The sequence below is a fragment of the Cydia fagiglandana genome, chromosome 9 (genome assembly GCF_963556715.1).
Source record: "Cydia fagiglandana chromosome 9, ilCydFagi1.1, whole genome shotgun sequence".
Classification (NCBI taxonomy): Eukaryota; Metazoa; Arthropoda; class Insecta; order Lepidoptera; family Tortricidae; genus Cydia; species Cydia fagiglandana.
This window is the reverse complement of record NC_085940.1, coordinates 6521108-6535998: the sequence shown is the minus strand read 5'-3', so window position 1 is coordinate 6535998 and position 14891 is coordinate 6521108. Positions and strand designations below refer to the sequence as shown.

General features: G+C 37.8%; 1 protein-coding gene across 1 annotated transcript in view; it reads left to right on the top strand.

Annotated features, from left to right (window-relative positions):
• Positions 1-14891, top strand: part of LOC134667142 (guanylate cyclase 32E-like) — a 186937-nt gene that overhangs the window by 43542 nt on the left and 128504 nt on the right. The window contains exons 8-9 of the mRNA XM_063524433.1: positions 3586-3723; positions 11412-11675. Coding sequence (XP_063380503.1) covers positions 3586-3723; positions 11412-11675 — 402 coding nt within the window. The remainder of the gene's footprint in view (positions 1-3585; positions 3724-11411; positions 11676-14891) is intronic.

The window sequence follows — 14891 nt, the reverse complement described above, 5'->3', positions numbered from 1 at the left end:
ATTTTGATACGACCTAGACCGTGAGCACCAATCAACTAAGCGGGCCACACAGAGTGGTGATTTGTTACAAATAATGTAGTTGGGTTAAAGTTTATTGAACGTTTTGCTTGTTAATGCTAGAATACCGCCTTTGGTGTCAATGACTCCTTAATATTCCTTGGAGATCTAATTAACAAGATGTCAGTAGCAAACGTAAACAAATGGTCTTTCGTTAAGAGAACTCTATGGAGTTTTGTGATTGTGTGGCTAAATATAGATCTACCGTTAGACTGAGACACTGCCGTATTCGAACTTCAAGATATTCACAAGAGACGACACATAACTAGATCCATTCTAGATACGTTATAGTTTAGATATCAACTAGTTCTCTTTTGCAGCGCAATTCGGGCAACCAATGTCACTTTTACGTTAGATAGAGTAAGATATTCTATTAGATGTGAATTAGATCTCCAAGTTATATTCTGTGGAAATCGTTCAAGAGTATCTCCAGAATCGCGCAAATATCAAATTTGACAGGTTAGATCTTAAACATATCGTTATCGTATCTTGGTGATGTCTAATAGATGTCTATTTCATAATCCGAATCGGGCCCACAGTTGGTTAGAAGTTGTTAAAGTTAGCTACGGAGTGATTGAACGTAAGAACTAAGAACCTTTCCATTCCTTCCTACATTACGCGTAACGTAAACACGTTACGCGCTTTAGTGAGGCGCATAACAACATATACCGTAACAATGTAGCGGCAGATGTTGCTATCTTAACAGGCACCGGAGTATCAACTTGAGAATCCACCGGCAACGATGTGCTTACCCATACTTTTAACAAATGTGTTGCTTAACTTCAAACTCGGGATCCCTTCGACCCTCTCAGCAAATATCTACCCTATTACCTTTTCATAATACCCAAATCGCATCTGACAGATGGATTTACCCGAGTTTGAAGTTAAGCGAGTAAAATAATAATTTAAATTATTTTTCTTCCTCATTTCCTTTAGTATAAAATTGTGTAGTATCTATCGCTCGCAGACGTTTCTGCTTAATATAAATCAACCTAAGGTATGTTTGCCTAAAACGATGAAGTTTTCGTGCCAGCATATTCAATTTAGCTAAAAAAGTCATAACAATTAAACTTTTCGGGGTGTATGAAATGGGTATTAATTTAACTTTACGAGTTCTCTCTATGTTGGAAATAATTACCCAACTGTCTGACTCGATTCAATTTGAACATTATTTCCCGTTTTTCGAGGGCTATTATAAATAGAAAATTTTAATTGAAAGTCATCGTCTTCCTCGCGCTATCCCGGCATTTTTTGATGGGAGCCTGGGGTCCGCTTGGCAACTATTCCCGAGGATTGGCGTAGGCACTAGTTTTTACGAAAGCGATTGCCATCTGACCTTCCAACTCAGAGGTAATAAGGTCTATTAGGATTAGTCCGGTTTCCTCACGATGTTTTCCTTCACAACAGCGACTGGTAAATATCAAATGATATTTCGTACATAAGTTCCGCTAAAGTGGGACTGGGCAGGCCATGTACGACGCATGCACCCACAGAGGTGGGCTAAACTAGCCACGGAGTGGCTGCCACAATGTAAACGCCGGCAAGGTCGGCCTAAGAGGAGATGGCGGGACGACCTGGACACATTTCTCAGCAACTGGACAGAGGCTGCACTTAATCGGGAGGATTGGAGGTCTAGAGGGGAGGCCTTTGCCCAGCAGTGGGACACCTTATAGGCTTTATAAAAATATAAAAAGTTCCGAAAAACTCAATGATACGAGCCGGGGTTTGAACACGCGACCTTCGGATTGAAAGTCGCACGCTCTTACGCTACGTCTTACGTAGGCGAACAACGCGCGAACGCGCCGCGCCGCCTGACATTCGCGTGCAAATCGCGCCGCACCGCGTTCGCAACGAGATCGCTTACGTAGGACACTTCTATGGGCATCAAAGGATTGATTTCGCCGCGCCGCGCCGCGCCGCGTTCGCGCGTTGTTCGCCTACGTAAGACGTAGCGTTACTGCTAGGTGACCAGCGCGAATTGAAAGTATTTTCTATTTGGAATAACACTTTCAATCACTTAAAATGAATTTATTGCAGCTGTGACGTGATATGCTTGTATCAAATTTAACATGAAACGGTGTACAAAGATGTACCTACATCCCTTTTTCAGGATCCGACTTCGGTGAATAAATTTTCAGCAGTAAATCTGACGTGTTGCTTTGAAATCAGTACCACTGACCTCATTTAGGAACGTACATAAAAATATTTCATTACCTTTGTTCAAATAAAAAAACCGGGCAAGTGCGAGTCGGACTCGCGCACGAAGGGTTCCGTAACTATAATTTTAGTAGGATTTTTAGCATTATTGTCCTTGACTTGAATAAAACAATAAGGGAAGGAGCGTGATTTGTTACACGCGTAAAGGATTATTTTTTTCATTAGTCGCTAGTCTTGTCACTCGTGAAATACAATAATGAGAGTTCCTTTCCTCGTATACGAAATCAAAAGTAGATTAGGAATTCAAGTAGAGTGTGGGTGGTATAAGTCCCTAAGTTCCTAGAGCAATCTAATAATTGTACGCAAGTATAATAATAATAATATAATAATTCAGCCTATATAAGTCCCACTGCTGGGCACAGGCCTCCTCTCATGCGCGAGAGGGCTTGGGCTATAGTCCCCACGCTAGCCCAATGCGGATTGGGGACTTCACATACGCCTTTGAATTTCTTCGCAGATGTACGTATAGTATGGTAAAAGTAGCATATTTTGGCGGCAAAATATGTCCATAAAACTTTCCATCCATGAAACTTTATTTATGATCTTTATCTTGGTACTAGAAATAAGGATCTGCCGAGTCCTAGAAAAATTTAGGCGTCCTAACCCCTTTTTGGGGGGGGGGGGGGGGGTAAGTGCTGAGACCACACCCACATTTATATGACCCTTATTTTATGACAAAAAGATATTTCAAGGCAAAAGTACGATTTAATCGGCTACAATATACTTCCTATGAACTATAATTATGTCTACTTATTAATATTACGCTTATTTTTCATCTTTAAAATCATCATAATCATCATTGTCGTCTATGTCTACAGGAGCCACACCTTTGTTCAAGTCCGGGTTGGAGCAAGAAAACCCCTCGCATATTTTGCATACTGGGGATCAGGTTATCCCACTTATTACAGAGGAACACATAAGAATGGAACGTCCACTTTTCCACGAGCAAAATATAAGGGCCATTATTTCATCCGGAGCTGGTGGTAGGGTAGTGCGAACAGGATACATGCAACCATTTTGACGACTCCAACCCCACTCTTCAGGATTCAGTTTTAATACTTCCCAGCAATTGTTGGACTTGATAGTATGTTCTGAAAGAGTGTTGTATCGCACTTGCAGAAGTAGGTGGCAAAGCCTCCAATTTTGCTGCGGCACGCCTCAAAGATTTTGTAAATAAGGTATGGCGATGACCATCAAGAGTCTCTGAGTTTGGCGCCATACAGTTGGAGGAACAAAGATTCACCTGCATTCCATACTTCTTCGGCTTTAGCAGTCTTATTGCTTTACCTATCCATAAAATGTTTTGTTCAGGTATATATGGACAGCGCAGGCGATGCTGAGGGCAACTTCACGGTCATAGGGCTGGTGGAAGATGAGACGGGCCCAGGGGGATGGCGAGCTGCGCCGGTGGCTACCTTCCGATACGCCAACTCTTCAGACATGCTACCGGTTAGTATATTATGACTTTTATTCATTAAATATTTATAGTTGTTTGGATTTATTTACAATTATTTTATTAGAAATATAAAGGATAACTATACAAATGCGTAAGGCTCCGAATTACCAGCCTGCTTGAACAAAAACTAACTTAGTTAATAAATGTACCCAATTAAATTTAATTTGCATTTAATTCGAAAGCTTTATTTGCGGTTTTAAGCAACTTTTTGGAGTAGGGAGAGAATACAAATAAAATAGAGTAATATGAAAGTGGGAATATAAATGACTAAAGCATTATAGAGACCATAAGTGTCTACCTATTTCAGTTATGGTCTCTATAACCACCCAGTAGATGGTCAGATGTGGTACAAAATATTACCCAGACTTCGCTCCAGGCAACAATGCAGATGGCCGAAGATCGAGAGGCCTGGAGAGCAGTGGTAGGAAGAATAACCCATAGGAGTCACGTCCCTCAGACATGAGGTCACGACCACGAAGAAGAAGAAGAAGATTTCAGTTATAGTTCCTTTACGAGTAAGAATATTCTTTTATTCCATTGGGTGGGGATGTACCAACCGATCTTATGTATTGTCAGCGAGTCGACATAGCGGTTTCCCGTCTTCGTTTTAGGCTTTACCGCTAAAAACCAAAATTATCTGCCTCATCGCGTGATATGCAAGTGCGAGAGAGACAGATAAAGCCGATTTTTTTGCAGTAGGCCCTCCGTTAGTGGTTAAATCAATCTGTGAAGTTAAAATAGGCCTCAGGTTTGAAAAGCGATCGTTTGCCTACGCCTAAGCGTTCAGAACTCTTCGGCAGTTCATTGACATCAACAACATCCTTGAAAAAATAGTGTCTTTGTTCGTAGGCATTAATCCCTAGGTATGCGGGTACAAACGTGACTAAATTACGGGAGTAAATTTTGTCTCAGCATTGCTAGGGTTAATACCACAAGGATTAAACGAAACTATTGATTAAATACTTTATTTTGTACCAACATTGTTTATGTATTTACATTCCAATTCATTAGAAGGTAAATATATATAAGGTTTCCCCGAGCCTCGGGACTAGCCATTACATTTCTGAATAATATACTCGTATAAAGCACTTAGCATAACCGTCGAAACAGTATTTACGGAAAACAACAATGTTTACGATTAAGTTGAAGAGTAGGCAGCCTATATTCGAAAGAGGATCACACATTTAACAACACGTAGGTAAGCTCCATAATAATAACATGATTTATTTTTAAAACAGTGATGCTGAATAAAGTCTGACTTATGATATTTGTTCATTATAAACAAACTGATACAGTATAGTTGTCGATAACGAATCCTTAAATAAATCCGCAATCAAATCGGTCGATCCGTTCCGAAAGTAATTGGTAATATAAATTTGTAATGTTGATCACCTTAAATGTAACAACATTATTCAAGTAAAATTAAATTAGTAAAAACATTGCTTTTGATGACAAATGTGATAAATCAAAGTCCTTCGTACAATCAATTACTTTTATTTTACACCAACTTCTTACTTCAACACTCTTTAACAATATTTAATTAACAAGCCGTAACCTTCGTGCTACATGTTACTGGTTAAAGCGCCAAGCGAGAATGATCCCCCCATCCCATGGTAAGTTACATTTTATACTTTTCCCTCATTAGAATTGACGGCTAGGAGAGAAGGGTCATTTTCGCGACTACCCACAGATTAATTAACAAATATTCGGGTAAACACAAATCACATTTTTAATCACTACCCACTGAATGCCATAAGTTTAACATAACTCACGCAAAATAATTATAATTTATTCTTGAAATCTTATGAAATATCACACAAAGTTGACCTTTATTGACATTAAACTAAAGCCAACATCAAATTATTTTGTAGGGAAGTCAAAACCAAAATTTGTAAACAAATTTAAACACAATAATTGTTGGCGGCTTTCATTTCGCAGAGCTCGGAATATTCGAAGATCTTTCTGTAAAAATCTTGCCTCATACTCATAGCATAGCTAATAACTCAGCCGGAATAAACAGTATTAAACGAATTGGTTACTAAACAGATCACTTCCGTCAGTGTAAAATTGTACAATTCTCGAGAATGTAAATATTTTTGAGCGAGAACATTTCCCATACAAATACAAAACGGACACCTTTCTCTAGAACGAAACAACGCTTCTATTTTCTCACCACACAAAAAATGGTATTGTGTTAAGATTACATCTTCATCATGACGAATCCACACTTTACTCATACATATAGTGCGTTTGTTTAGCATTAGAAATCAGGTAAACAATCTTGATGTGTCTTTTAATTGAAAAACACATTTTAAAAATAAGTTACGGCAAATATGTAACAGTTATGAATCTAATAAGATCATTTATATTCTTCTGCTTTCATAAGTAATAGTTACTGATTTTTAAAAAGCGTTTTGCAATTTTAAGACATATCAAGATCGCTTAACTTCTTTCAAGTTCTTTCTAATGCAAAAAAAAACGAACTATAATTTACGATATGTCAGCGACCAATCATATATTATATATAGCAACGTTCCGCTCTGCAACCAATGTGAAGACCGCCTTAAGATCTCGGTGAGCGCTATTGTGATAAACTGGCCTACTACCGCGAAAATCGAAATTCGTGAATTGCGGGCATTTCTCCCTTTTACTTCAATTAATACGTTAGAGTGACAGAGAAAGACGCCCGCAATTTGCGAACTTCGGTTTTGCCGGTAGGCCTAAGGGTTGCCAGATCGGAAGGCGCTATTATCGGAAACAATATCAATTTTTCGGGATTTTGGGACTTAGGTCGGGAAAAAAATGCATTCAAATTAAAGTACTAATCGTATTAAAAACAACAATATTTTGCATTATTGGCAATTTGGCACTACGTCAGCTCGCTCGCTCGACGACAGTTCGGAACTTGAAATTATTGTTCTATAACGTGCAGCCGTTTTTCGGGACAGTTTACACTTTGTCGGGAATCGGGAACACATGCTAAAAACCGGGAGAATCCCGCCAAATCCCGACCTCTGGCAACCCTAGGTAGGCCCCATGGCCTCAGCTCACTCGTGTCGTGCTCGGCACCTGTGACTGAAACGCAGGTCTTAAAGGACGCCACGAGCTAAAATATAATAATAGTCACCCGGTTACCTTGAGATGCCTGCAGACGAATACAAAGGAGGTATTTAGAGCTAGGTCGCAGTTTACACAACGCTTAGATTTATCACTCCCACACGGTAAAGGAAATGTCCTTATTTATATAGGATATATACTCGTACTAAGAGAGATTTAGGTGCTTTTAAGTAATAATCCGGCCAAGTAAATTGCGGGTCGGCCTTGCGCCCTAAGAACATATTTTTTATATAGCTTTTTTTTTCACTAATATCGTTGAATTATTTTAGTATGAGTGCGTAGTAATTAAAGAACATTTTGCATTTGTGCGTAGTTTTCTATGTGTGCTATGTAACTAGCTCGTCCGTCTCAAAAAACGGTAATATTTTTGAAGTGAAAACTTCTTTTTTTTAATTAGGTGTATTGGAGTGATGCGTACTTTAGTGACTATCAAGCTCTACCTATTACGCTTGAAATACGACCCACTGGTAGTGAGACAGACAGGCAAACATCGGAGACTTACCCGAGGACAACGGTACACACGCTTGACGCGGTTTACCCTTGAATTGCCGACAGACATTTCATCGAATGTTATTTCGAAGACAACGTTTCAAGTATTTTCATTTCATCGACAAGTCATTGCGTCGAAGAATTGATACTAGTAAATTTAAATCTAGGACTTTTAATTGGCACTCGAGTTATTTCGTATATAGTTTATATCGTGGTATTTCTTTACGGGTTTTCTTATTTCATTTTGGATTGCATTTAATACAATTTATTACGCATAAAATTATTTCAAAATGTAATATTTGACTTTGATAGCCGTGCGTTTGTGTGTGGGGTCGCAGTTCTAACCTAACCTAAACCTACTTTGAAAGACGTTCGTTTCTGTGTGGGGTCGCAGTTCTAACCTAACCTAAACCTACTTTGATAGCCGTTCGTGTCTGTGTGGAGTCGCAGTTTTAACCTAACCTAAACCTACTTTAAAAGCCGTTCGTTTTTGTGTGGGGTCGCAGTTCTAACCTAACATAAACCTACTTTGAAAGCCGTTCGTTTTTGTGTGGGGTCGCAGTTCTAACCTAACCTAAACCCACTTTGAAGCCGTTCGTTTCTGTGTGGGGTCGCAGTTCTAACCTAACCTAAACCCACTTTGAAAGCCGTTCGTTTCTGTGTGGGGTCGCAGTTCTAACCTAACCTAAACCTACTTTTAAAGCCGTTCGTTTCTGTGTGGGGTCGCAGTTCTAACCTAACCTAAACCCACTTTGAAGCCGTTCGTTTCTGTGTGGGGTCGCAGTTCTAACCTAACCTAAACCCACTTTGAAAGCCGTTCGTTTCTGTGTGGGCTCGCAGTTCTAACCTAACCTAAACCCACTTTGAAGCCGTTCGTTTCTGTGTGGGGTCGCAGTTCTAACCTAACCTAAACCCACTTTGAAAGCCGTTCGTTTCTGTGTGGGGTCGCAGTTCTAACCTAACCTAAACCTACTTTTAAAGCCGTTCGTTTCTGTGTGGGGTCGCAGTTCTAACCTAACATAAACCTACTTTGAAAGCCGTTCGTTTCTGTGCAGGCTCAGTTCTAACCTAACCTAAACCCACTTTGAAGCCGTTCGTTTCTGTGTGGGGTCACAGTTCTAACCTAACCTAAACCCACTTTGAAAGCCGTTCGTTTCTGTGTGGGGTCGCAGTTCTAACCTAACCTAAACCTACTTTTAAAGCCGTTCGTTTCTGTGTGGGGTTGCAGTTCTAACCTAACCTAAACCGACTTAGATAGCCGTTCGTTTCTGTGTGGGGTCGCATTTCTAACCTAACCTAAACCTAAAATTGTTACACCAGAAAAATGTATAAATGAGTAGTACGACATATAAAAATGTATTAAAGCAATACGTCGAACAAATGAATTGCAATGTTTAGTAGTTGTGCCAATTAAAATCATTTGAAACGAATCAGCGATCAAGTAATATTCGTTGAATAGTATTTCTACGCAGTAAGAAAAATTGAAATAAATAGTATATGAAACAAAATAACGCCAAACAATATTACTAGTACTAACCTTTCGATGAATCGTTGTCGATGAAATAATATTCGATGAAAAGTTTGTCGGCAAAACAAGGGTACACCGCTTGACGCAGATGCCGCCAGCCGTACATTAAAAAAAAAAAACTTTTGGGTAAAAACCCTAAAAATGAAGATTTATACACATATTATGAGTACCTACCTAAATATTGCTGGTGTCGGCCATACAATTAATGAATTCGCGCGTAAAGTATAATTAACTTTTATTATAAATAGGATTAGGTCGAGAGTGAAAGCTGAGTAACAGTTATTTTTGATGAACAAATTAATGTGGGAATAGAAAGCGGGCAAAAGCATGACAAGTTGATAAGATTTTTTGCGCGACTTAACTTGCATTGGACATAACTCGTTGGACAAACTTTGATATTAATTATAAAACCGCTATATCAACGTGGGACGAATACCGCAGTACGGATATGATGGTCGTATTTGTCTACGCGACAGCGTGATAAAACGGTGTCGGTCCCTTTCTATCCCGCAGAGTTAAAAAGTGACAGTTGTATTATCACGTGGATAAATGTGGATAAAGCGATCCATAATAGGCTTGCAGGACTTTATAAAAATTCGTATACCCGCGGATATAACAAATTTTATCTAAGTTCCCTTACTTTAGCGTAAAAGAGTTTCTAACAAACATACAACCATAGGTACATGCTTATCAACTTTCACATTTATTATTATTATTAATTCATTTATTCATATAAACAATTACAATGATACATATATACAATAAATGCGCCAAACTGGAGTAACCAGTTTGTTGGCGCGCCGCCCTCAACTCTTACTTTTATTATGATAGTAGAATTTATGGTCTGGTTGCCAAGTGAAAAAACTTTAGCTTAAGAGCTGTTAGTACTTAGGTACTTCACTACTAAAATAACTCAGAACATAAAAAGTTTCAACGAGGCGTTCAAAAACAACAATAAATATTTGGAACTCCAAATATATTAATAATTAACTAATTAAATCATTTTTATCATAATTATCGTTCATTAAGCAACACATATTGTTTGTCTTTGTCAAACAAACACGAATTACAAAGAAATAAAATTAATTGTGAAGCTGTATTTACTTACTAGCTGTAGGTAGCCCTCGGAGGTTTAGAGGGTCAGTGCCCAATAAAGTAGGCAGTCCATCTCTAGCAAAGAATTATATGACAAAGAACAACTCTCAATCTTCAAAAGTGTGACCAAAAATGAAATGCAAGTGTGTGCGTAAATTGTCTATGTGAGATCAAAAATAGTGATGTCATGTTACAACATATTAATAATCTGTCGATGTTTGATTGCTTTATCGACTACTTTTTCAAATGTGTTATTTTAAACACTAAAATTCTATGACATTATGACGTATAAATAACACTTGCACTGCGTTTGCCATAAAAATCGTTGCAGACTTATCTTAATGTAACTCTTACTGTGTTGGAAAGTGAAGTTATCATGACACGCTAAACATGAACACCTTCAAAAAAGTATAACAATCGTTATTATTTGAAGTCGGTTATAAAAGATAATATCTTAATGATTTCTTGTGAAGAAATAATTAAATAGCTATTAATATACCGACAAGTTATCGATACTGTCATATGAACATTTTGTCAAGCCCTAGCGTAAACTAACAGTTTATGTTTTTACACAAAATATTCTAAATTATTGACTAATATGATAAAATATTAGCACGGAACGGAAGAAAAACTTATAATGAACTGTATAAACCGGCTTCTTACACTTTTACGCTGTTAATTTGACAAAATATCGCTATGAAAATTTCGCTCGGAATATCATAAATCCTCTGAAATGAGTATTTGCTTGGATTATTTGGACCTGTGACACTCCAATCCGGCACACTACAAGACACCATCTTCACTGAATTATTTTATTTAATACTTTTCGTCGTAATCCGTGTATATTTTTCAATTTGAAAATTACCGTGATACGCTCTTGGCCGTCCGCGGCCGTCGTCAAACTCAAAAGTGGTTACGTTTTCTCATTGGTAGTCTGACTCTTTCGCACTTATGGGATGTTCATATACGTGATGGCTTCCCTTTCGCACACTTAAGCTGTCTGTCAAGCGCAAGCGAATCCTAGGTCTATGATCTCTAGGGCTTACGACTTTAGTTAACATGTTTGTTAACAAAATTTGTTACAATAAAGTGGCGAGTATTTATCACATACACAGGTAAATAGCGGTAGATAAGAACAACAGCTAAACACGCTTGTAGTAGTATATAAAAGTAGTGCGGAGTAAGCAATGTTTGCTTATGTGTACATTTATACAGGTATCCTTAGCCATTGGACAAACACTAAAATCCCACAAAGGTTTACTTCTCAGGAATGCTTAAAGTTAATTTTTTAATACAGTTTTGTTTCTTTTAAAAAATAAAGGAATGACTCCTTTAAGTAAAATGAGCTAGCTTAAGGATTTAAGGTAGTTTCCCTCCAGTGCCCAACTTATTTTTCCACACTGTATGTAAGTATTCAGTCGCTATTAAATAGAAACAAATTTCTGTTTGTAGGAGCTGGTGGGTGCCAACAAAATCGTCTGGCTGAACGGAAAGCCGCCAGCAGCCGAGCCGCCCTGCGGCTTCGACAGACTAAAGTGTTCCCTGCCCCACGACCCGGGCGTACTAGCGGCCATTATCGCGGTAGCCGCGGCGGCCATACTTGCGCTCGCGCTGCTGTTGAGGCATTATAGATACGAGCAGAAGCTGGCCAGTGTACTCTGGAGGATCGAGGCGAAGGATCTGACGTTTATACTAGCCCGCAATGATGGGGATAAGGTGAGTTCACGTTCGTAATTCTAGCGTCCCGGTTTTTTTGTTAAGCGATATCAACATTATGTATAGTAGGTACATATAGATAAAAGTGATAAAACTAGGAACCATTTAAATGTTGTAAATAGAGTTAAACCAAAGTCTGCAACGATATTGATAGCGCATGCAGTGCAAGTGTCATTTATACGTCATAATTTCATAGAATTTTGACGTTTAAAATAACACTTTGTTTCAAAATCGTTGCAGACTTCTCTCGCTTCAACCTCTATCTATCTACATAATGAAGTAAAGATAATAACTAAAAGTAAAAACCACATCGCTGCTTCAAAATGCACTAACGCGCTATAAACGCAGTGACATGACTTATGCCACTTTTTACGTCAGATCAATCTAAAGGCCCCGTGCATTAACTATAGGGGGCAGCATAGGAGCAGTCAGATTTTTGGCGCGAGGTAAATATGTCGTTTATTATGCTTCCGTTGTAGCCCACAAGATGCAATCTACTATGCACAAGGAAGCGTACCGACGAGAATGGTAGATGGTAGCACTTGCTTTAGCAATGTACATGTGCACATATGTTTCCAATTCAGGCCACAAGAGGGCAGGCCCTCCAACGCGCACGGTATCACAAAATCTAAACATTTCTCTTGTTTTTGTCATATTATGTAAACAGAAACATCATAATTTATATGTCAATGTCCAATCAAATATTATATTTTTAGAAATCAATCTGTAACAACCAATTCGCAAGACTAGCGGAAAGAAGATTTAATACCTCTCTCGTTATTTGATCAGTTTCGCGTATATAATTTATTTTATATCGAATCTCTCACAGAGAGTTTCGCAAAGAAATACCTATCTAGTGAGGACTTTAGCTAGAAATAACATAAAGTATTTTGATTCATAATAAAGCTCAACGAGTTGGAAAATAAATTAAATAAAAAGCGAATGAAAAAAATACTGTAAAGCAAGTTTACGTTTACGTTTAAACATTATGAGTAATAAGTTAGTGACTTACCTACAGGTAAATCAATCGATATTTTAAGTTCTTTATTTAAATTCAAATAGCAAAATATTTTGTTAAAATCACTTGTAAATTTCACTAAAAGAATCAGCAAATTTATTTTGAATGAAGCCCACTATGTAATTTTGTTAATTCATCTCCTTTTCTACGTATTTCCCCGTATAGCACGGATACATTGGCAAGTTGAAATAATAAAATTTGAATTCAAATACCTACTCCAGTTGTTCATTAGACGAAAAATCTTTTGAGAAAAACGTAAAAAATAAGAATTCATTCTCCAACAAACTTTCAAAGCACCAAGTAATCAGGATTAAGTTTCTAAAGTAAACTCGAACAAGGTAATTTCAAAGCAAGTCAAATATCGGATGTTCATGAAGCCCTTTGCCGCTATGATACGGGCCTTAAAGAAGGGCTTAGGTTTACACGAAATTGTTTATAATTTTATCAAAGGTTAAATTTCAAACACCTGCAGGTGCGCTAGGTTTTATTAAGCGACGTGATAATAAGTTTTTGGCAAAAAATTCATTTTTGGTACAAGCTTTTATCGCTGACTGTACTTTTCTTAAGACAGACTAATTAATACTCATCGAGGCGATTCTAAAAACCCCTAACAGAATTACGTTGAGTAGTTTCATCACAGACTTCCTATGGCCACCCCCTGTCCCCATCATCAGATCAGCTCGATGGTACCATAATATTGCATTGTCATCCGATTTATACATGCATGCAAAATTTCAGCTCAATCGGAAACCGGGAAGTGGATCAGATTTAACTTGCAATATTTGATTACAGACAGACAACGGTCAGGTGAAACTAAATAAAAGCTTGTAAAAAACCTTAACAAACAAACATAATCACGCCTATTTCCCGGAGGGGTAGGCAGAGCCCAAGGATTTGGTATGATCCTGACATACCTCCGCTTCCTTTTCTTTCATAACATTCCTAGCAATGCACCAAGGAGAAGTTTCCAAAGTTGCGAAATTTTCCATACCGAATGTTCTCAGAACTTAAATTTTACGAACCATAAAAATTATTTAGGAAGTGGCTGGACACCGCCGTTATCAATTATTTTAACAGACTGTCTTATTTACGAGTTTATTAAAATAATACTAATAGTATATTTTTTGATAATTCTCATGGAATGTTCTCATTGGAAATTTAATTTAAATTCTCGTGTAAGTTTCCGGAAATTCCCGAGAATGTCACTGAATTTTTGAGAATGTTCTGCAACTTGTACATTGCTAATCCTGACATACCTCCGCTTCCTTTTCTTTGATAACATTCCTCATATACTCTCGCCGGTTTAGGGTGCTCCTTTCTTCGGGAAAATAATAACCTTTATAATAAAAAGTGGCCTAAAAACTGTGATTAAATACTACACTATTGATATTAATACCTAGGCTATTTTACCATCGAGCCTAATCGGCGATAAAACTATTGTACCAATTTGGTGAATTATGTATAATACGCACAGGACATTGGAACGTCACCTTAAAGTTTCATAAATATTTTGTTTGTTCCGAGCATAGATTTATAAGGCATAGATACCTAGTCCGTACACCCCTAGTGAAGCCATTTCAAGTGCGACGTCACGTCACACTCGTATCATATCATCGTATTCGAACGGCCCTCGCAGTACTCAAAGTCAAATCGGTTTGTGTACACCTCCCGTTTAAAAATCAAAAACTACAGGAAAGATGGTTGTTTGTATAGCCTGACAAGTTCTTTTTTAGCCCTGATATAATGTCGCTACAAACAGCTTACATATAGCAACAATACGTGTACGTCATGAATAGTCGGGACAGTGTGTATTGGCATCGTGCAAGAGCGAGTGAGGTATACAATTATGTACATGTGAGTTGTAGAAGTATGTTTCCCAATCGAAACCCAATCGAAAGAGCATGTTTAGTTGATAATTAAGTATGAATAATTTACCTATCCGCCATAATTTGATTCTAAATATTCGACCTCCGTATATATATTTACCAGATTCAGTCACTCGTGGTGGTAATGGCTCATTCTTATAATAAATATTTTTGATTATAGCACTAAAGACGCCTTAAATGAGAAAAATAATAATTTAATAATTAATATTCATATTTAGTACAAAACTAACCAGTTTATTACAAACTCACTATGAAAATCAGTACCCGTCATGTCAACAAATAATTTCACAACATTGTTTAATGGAATGCTAC